Source organism: Oncorhynchus mykiss, chromosome 22 (assembly GCF_057628025.1).
Source record: "Oncorhynchus mykiss isolate SJ-2025 chromosome 22, ASM5762802v1, whole genome shotgun sequence".
Lineage (NCBI taxonomy): Eukaryota > Metazoa > Chordata > Actinopteri > Salmoniformes > Salmonidae > Oncorhynchus > Oncorhynchus mykiss.
Genome location: NC_143043.1, coordinates 22589974 through 22597085, shown reverse-complemented (window position 1 = coordinate 22597085; position 7112 = coordinate 22589974). Strand labels below are relative to the sequence as shown.

At 40.5% G+C, this 7112-nt stretch overlaps 1 protein-coding gene across 1 annotated transcript; it reads right to left on the bottom strand.

Annotated features, from left to right (window-relative positions):
- Positions 1-1645: 1645 nt before the first annotated feature.
- Positions 1646-7112, bottom strand: LOC110502064 (transcription factor 21). The gene is made up of 2 exons (XM_021579956.3): positions 6362-7112; positions 1646-4188 (listed from the first exon to the last, which is right to left on the bottom strand). The coding sequence occupies exons 1-2, from the start codon at positions 6939-6941 to the stop codon at positions 4151-4153; spliced, it is 618 nt and encodes a 205-aa protein (XP_021435631.2). The 5' UTR covers positions 6942-7112; the 3' UTR covers positions 1646-4150.

The following is a 7112-nucleotide window of genomic DNA, read 5'->3' as shown; positions in this document are numbered from 1 at the left end:
CAAAATCCCTGCTGCAGTGTTTGCAAACCTAGTCAAGAACTACAGGAAACGTATGATCTCTGTAATTGCAAACAAATGTTTCTGTACCAAATATTAAGTTATGCTTTTCTGATGTATCAAATACTTATGTCATGCAACAAAATGCTAATTAATTACTTAAAAATCATACAATGTGATTTTCTGGAATTTTGTTTTAGATTCCGTCTCTCACAGTTGAAGTGTACCTATGATAAAAATTACAGACCTCTACATGCTTTGTAAGTAGGAAAACCTGCAAAATCAGCAGTGTATCAAATACTTGTTCTCCCCACTGTGTAAGCAGTCTGAGCATGTCCTATTATGTCAGGGAAACTGCTTCGAGATTGTAAAAGTGGGTTTACCCCAATCCAGATTGAACCCTCCATACTGTAGCCGACTGATGAATTGACAACTTAATTTTCATTCTCCCGGAGATTTGTAGCATTTTTACAGGCATTTCGCTCTACTTCCTCTGGATCCCCGTGTCACTCAACAGAATGTGATGGGCTAATTATATAGGCCCGGGTTTTCACGAGGTCGCCCGATAAACACACCTGCCAGCTCACAGCAAACTAGCAACCCAGTGCTCAAGACTTTATGGAGTTTGTCCGTTTTGGTAGGACTAAACCGGATGTTAAATCAACAAACAAGCATTGGACGCAAATAATAAACTAGACAAATCTTGACGCAATCCACAGACTGGTGCCCCATACACATCGTGACGTATTTCATTATGCCATATGTCATGTTCACAACATTTTACCACGCTACTGAGTGGACACGTGTAGTGTTTGTAACACAAGACGGAGGAGATCCTGTCGCTCGTCATAGAGATCGCATTTATTTTGGGAGATTGCTAAATATAACCTTTTCATTCAAGACATGATAAATAGATTGTTTCAGGTGATAATAAAACATGTTTTGTTTAATTACTTTTTCCTCAACTTGTTTCTCTAACTTTATAGCAGAGCAGCTAGCTAGCTAAAAGCTAGGTCGAAGATATCACTGTAGCTAGCAACTTCTACCTAATAATTAGCATAAAAAACGAATGTCATTACCATCACAACAATGAACTAAAACAGGAGGCAACAGTCATGTAATATAATTGGCTTAACAGCCGATGTGTAATATTTAACACTACTATTCAAATAGTACTCACTTATAGGAATGGATAATTGTTTACAAGTTGCTAGCTATCACAAAGTATGTGGAATCCGTCTCTCAATGTAGCATTCAAACGCAAGGGGGCCGTTGTGATTCCACTCTGTTGTGGACATCCGTAACGGAGTGCTTATGGGGATTGTGAACAAGGCTCGACTGGACATGTTTGCAGTGGACCTCGGAATTTCCCATCTCTTTGCTCACTTGTCTCATATGAAAGGCATTCTAGGCTAGGCGTGCTGTTGGGGTCAGGGTCATAGCTAGTAACTTAGGGCTCTATTCGATCCGTATCGTGGAAATTACAGCGTTACAGCGTGATTGAAAATTAAAGGCAATGTTCCCCGCCTTCGCAGAGATTGCATTCAAGGTTAACGCTGCAGCAGTAGGCCTTAATAGGAAATGACCTTTACATTTGCAGCTCGCTATCTGTAACACTTCAGGGATACAGATTGAACAGAGCCCTTAGAGGTTTATGATCACTTTATTTTTTAAGTTCAGTACAGAAAACACTGATAGATTAGAATTTGAATGTCCATCAAGTTATCATTTCTCTTTGTCCAATAATCACAATTAGCCGATTTCCCCTTACATTTAATGACCGAGATCATGAGTAAGTAGACCTATTTTCTAGCCTAGTCTTCAGAGTAAAAGGCTGGAGTAGGCCTTCTGCACTATTATGTAATGTGTATCTCAAAAAACTATATGCTATGCAATACTGTGTATAAAAGTAGGCCAACCATGTATGTAAATTGTATATGTAACAAAATACCTGTACAAACAAAAATGAAAAATAAAGTTGTTACTCAAAGATGGGCAAATAAAACATCCATTTTTTTAAAGACCGCAGGAAAAGGCTCGATTGTGTGTGTGATTTACATTTTCTGAATTTCTACATATTTTTCCTACCGTAATCGATAAAAGTGTGACTGTCCTGTAATTGAAAGATTGTTCCATGTTCGGTTGCTCCCCAGTCCTCACCACTCAATGCCTATCCAATAGTTTCCAATAGAGGGAGGTAGTGGTCAACGAGCATTACAGTCAAAGGTGTCAGAAAGTAATTCATTATAGGCTACCTCCAAGATCAGTAGATAATCAAGCACATTACTTGTTTAATCAAGTACATTACATGAATTGCGACATTAGATGAATGGCTGTTGATGTTGTGATGAATGATCCTCAATATAAGTTGAGTAAACAACCATAGAAACTAACAAAGTTATTTATTTCACAGTCCATAGTGTAAAGCACTTACTTACATCCACAGTCAAGTAAAACAGGTGTACAGTAGGCTACAGAACAAAGGGGGAGTAAGACAACACCTGCCCTGTCTATGTAACATGGGGTGGGGGGTAGAGGGGGGAGGCATGGAGGGGAGTGGTGTAAGGTGGTGGTTAAAGAAAGGGTGTAACCCTGAAGGAGGTGGTGGGAATGGATCCACAGGTGACACACAAACACACACACACACACACCTGTATGAGGGGTGACACTCCCATACTCCCATTTTAGGGTCCTCTGAGATACCTCACCGCCATCCCCCCTTAAGTCTCCCCCACCCAAATGGACTTCCCATATTGTTGTGTGTTCCTGCGTAAAATGTTTCCAGTGAGGGTCATTAGCAGCACTAAAAGTACACGTGCAGGAGAACAGAGGGAGTGTGTGCACTGGGTATACGCCTTCTGTCTCCGTTTACTACGTCTCTGACTAAACCATACGTAGTATGAGTAGACAGACACTACATTGACATCCATGGATAACATGATGACATTGGGAGTAATTTACAGTGACAGTGTCAGTGAGACCTTGCTAAGCTGATCCCAGTGAATAGAGCCAGCTAAGTGGGAACAGAATGTGGAGTCACCTGAGTACGTATTTTAACCATAAGGGAAATGGCTAAACCAAATGCTGCTGTGTGTGTGCAGGGGGAAAGCTAAAGGTCTCTACAGTGGGCCTGGACACCACAGCTGCAGATTCAATGTCACCAACAGGGCTTCGGGAACCATTACAAATACACACAGGTTGGTTGGATTCATTCCATCTTCGTTTCAAACTCCTAACCAACATAGAGGAATACAGTCAGCATGGGGGGAATAATCTGGAAAACATACTGCCTAATTTCATTGTGTTAGGAATTCCCTGATTTGCCATCAAGCACAAATCCATTCCCCAGTCCAACCCAGCTTTACAGTTTCACCTCAATACTCACCAGCACTAGAAAAACAATATACAGGTATCTTCATAATAAGTCGTATGAACATCAAAATGGTCCATTTGATGACAATACATAATTGATTAAATATAAACAACTAGCAATCATAAATGTAAAAAGTCGAATAAATCATTAATAAAAAAGGAATGTTAATACATCAAAATAATACAAAAGAACCAAAATTATCAATACAAAATAATAAATAAATAAACAAATTGACGAATAAATACATTAATTAAAATAAATACAATGATTAATTCATTGGGATAAATTAACTTACTGAAATGTGGGTGTCACACAGTCTAATTTACATTATCAAGTCCCTTGTAACAGTATCTAATGAACAACAGCAAAAGGTTTCAAATGAACACTTCAGTATCATACTCCATACGATTCTTTTTTTTGTTTTTTTACCAAGGTTAATTCAGTCCCATGCCAGCCTGCTTCGCTCCCCTGTGACAAGCACCATCCCCATGGGCTTGAGTCTGCCCCCGGTCCCCCATTCACTGTAAAACAACGGGCAACTCCAGAGAAACACTGACACTCAATTACCAATCCACAACACATTCAAATATTAAAAGCTGTGAGGGGCGCGGATGGCTGCAGAGAGAGGTGCACGACCTGGTGAGAAGTCTGCAGATGTCACTCAGCCCCTGATGTGATGCTGCCATTGACACGGACAGAGAAGAGGGTGTAAATCCCTGCCCCCCCCCCCCCCCCCCCCCCCCCCCCCCCCCACACGTACTTGGGTCGCTCCATCCTGAGTTAATCCCACTTTATCCAGGAGAGCCGGGCTGTCAGATCTAGAGTGAGACGGGACAAAAGCAGGGCAAACATGGGGCTTTAGATACATCTTTAGATACATTTTAATGATTGTTTAATAAGTCGCAGGTCCGGGCTGAGCAAAGGGGTACAGTCACTCCTCAATGCCCCCTCCATATGGCTGGAGTGGAGCCCCAAAGAATTGGTTAACTAAAGTACACAGCCAACCATTGAGTGCAGCGAGAATACTTGTGCTCTGGCAAAGGGGAGCCTTTGAGCACCCACACCAAAGAGAGAGACAGCTGGGAATAAAACACACAACAAACATAAACAAAGCAAGCTGTTTAAGTGACACAAACTCAATTAAGAGCCAATGAGCTTTGGAGTTTGCTGTCAGCTATTAGCATATGCTGCCCTTCTCCATGTGCTAATTTAATTATAAACACTTTAATTATAAATACCTCATCCTTCCTTGGGTCTATCCTGTCTGCTGTTTGCAATTTTCGTGAATGGGGTTTGGTAATGTCCCACACCCAACATTAAGTCATAAAACATATGGGCCATGCACATACAGTATTGGTTTACAAACTAGAATTCCAATGGAAAAATATATAGATTTACCTTAATGCCATCAAAGTTGTTATTGTCACGTGCACTAGTACAGGGAAATGCCTTTCTTGCTCTTTCCCAACAACGCAACAATACTATAAAAAATACATTATTAAAAAGTAAAGTAGAATAAAAACACACGAGAAATAGAAATAGGACAAACACAAGAAAAGACAGCCAAAAGTGAGTTGAATTTCCAATGGGTTATTACTCTGCTTTCAACCATCTAAAAGCACAACCAAATTCCAATGGAGTAAAAAAAAAATATGGATTTTTGGTTTAGTTGTCTATCACTGCGCTTACAACCATTTAAAAGCACAGCAAAGATCAACTGGGAATACAATGTCCGATATGTTGTTTATTTCTACAGCAGATTAATGTGTTATCACTGTTTCATCCAATAGCAGAACCATATGACCTGGATTGCGCAGATTATTACAGGAATTGTGAAGATCTCCACAGATCTGCGACGAGCCAACAACCTATGCATTCTATCTTGAACATGCACGATTACATAAGAAGACATTTATAGTTACAGTAACCTCAAAATGTGCTGTCCAAGCAGAAGAAAGATATTCTTCAAATGTTGATATTTGGTTGCATTGACAACCAAAACACAATTAAATATTACTAAATATCATAACATTTTAAATCAACCAGTGCTTTGAAAACCGAGGCATATGTATTGTCTATTTTTTTGTTGAATCCTGGATTAAATTTAATCAATAGCTGTTGATGACTTTGCAAATGCTATACCGGCCTAAATAGTATAATTGATGACATTTGACAAAAACTATGATAACAATCCATTTGCTCTGTTAAACCTACCCTTTGGAATGACTTCCATAGTAACAGTGAATATATTTCGTTTTTAAGTGGAGATCTCTCAAATAGCACATTGGTAATAATAGTCAGTAACAAATATCATAGCTGGGCTTGATTAAAACTCTGGATGGAAGACCAAAGGGTAGCTGTAGATAGATCAATTCTCCAGTAGGAGGTGCTGCCCAGCCTATTTATTTTTGTCTGATCGTGGATATAATGTTGAAGATCTAACATTGTTTTAAAAGTACAAATTCAACATATTTTATGTGAGGTTCGGGCTATGTTGAAATTTGGTTGCCAAAAATGGCATAATCCTGGGGTTGAAATTTCACCCTTTGAAACAATAGTTTATGTTGATGACTTTTTTCAAATCCAATGTATTTTCCAAATTTTCCAAGTCACAATAAATTGACAAATTACGTTGAAACAAAGTTGATTCAACCGGTTTGTGCCCAGTGGGAGTCTACTGTAATAGACTATTTGGTCAAGTCATAGCCATTACACATTCTCAGTTTTCCTATTGACTATTTCTACATGTAAGTGCATATAATTACGACAATGTGGGAGGCAAAAGTATCTAAGGGGCCAGATATAGCCTATTGCAGGAGCTTTTGCACCAGTGTTATGTACCTTTTCAATCTTTGAATGGAACAGATTCAAAACCTTATCTTTCAAGCAAAGAATCGAATTGTTTATAAATGCAATCTCATTGCATAATATAACATGGTTCTGACAACATATACTTTTTCAGTAATTAGGCTATTTGTATGTTCGGCTCACCACTTGTGTTCCATATTGCATTGGTTTGATTCTTGTAACCATTCTTCATGCATTCATCCAAATATGACTTGGGGTCGCAGCCGGATATCAATATTTCTCTCAGGAGGGCAATGTAGGCAATGGCGAGTCTCAGGGTATCAATCTTGGACAGGCGCTTTTCGTAAGGAAAGGTGGGCACGTGGCACCGCAGCTCTTCGAACGCCGAATTGATACTCAGCATCCTCTTCCTCTCCCGGATATTAGCGGCGTGTCGCTGGATCTTGTACGGGTGATGGGGCACAAACCGCAGCGGCCTGCGCTTGCTCATCTCGTGGGGCTCGTCCGCCGAGGAGCTGTCCACTTCAGCACCAGCGCCAAGGCCGGGAGACTGCGAGTCCAGGTCTGTGAAGGTCAGCTGCGCGTCCGGGAACATGGACTGGCCGCCGAACGAGGACCATGGCGAAAGCTGGCCGGTGACCGTGGTGCAGTCAACGAGTAGACTGTCCAACTGGGCCTGGAACTGGAAGTTAAGGTCCATTTGGCCCCAGAAATCAAAGTCTGTAGTGCCATCTTGATCCAAGTCAAATAATACATCTTCCATTTTAAAGTATTATTGTTCAATTCAATAAACTGTTTTTACCCGGCAGGAGAAAACGTGTAGCCCGCTACACGAAATCGGTGCCTAGTTTAAAAGTCCCTGGTTCAAAATAGTGCTTGTGAGGACCGTCTGATTGTACGCTAAACGTCACTTGTAATCTCTGGACTGTGTGAC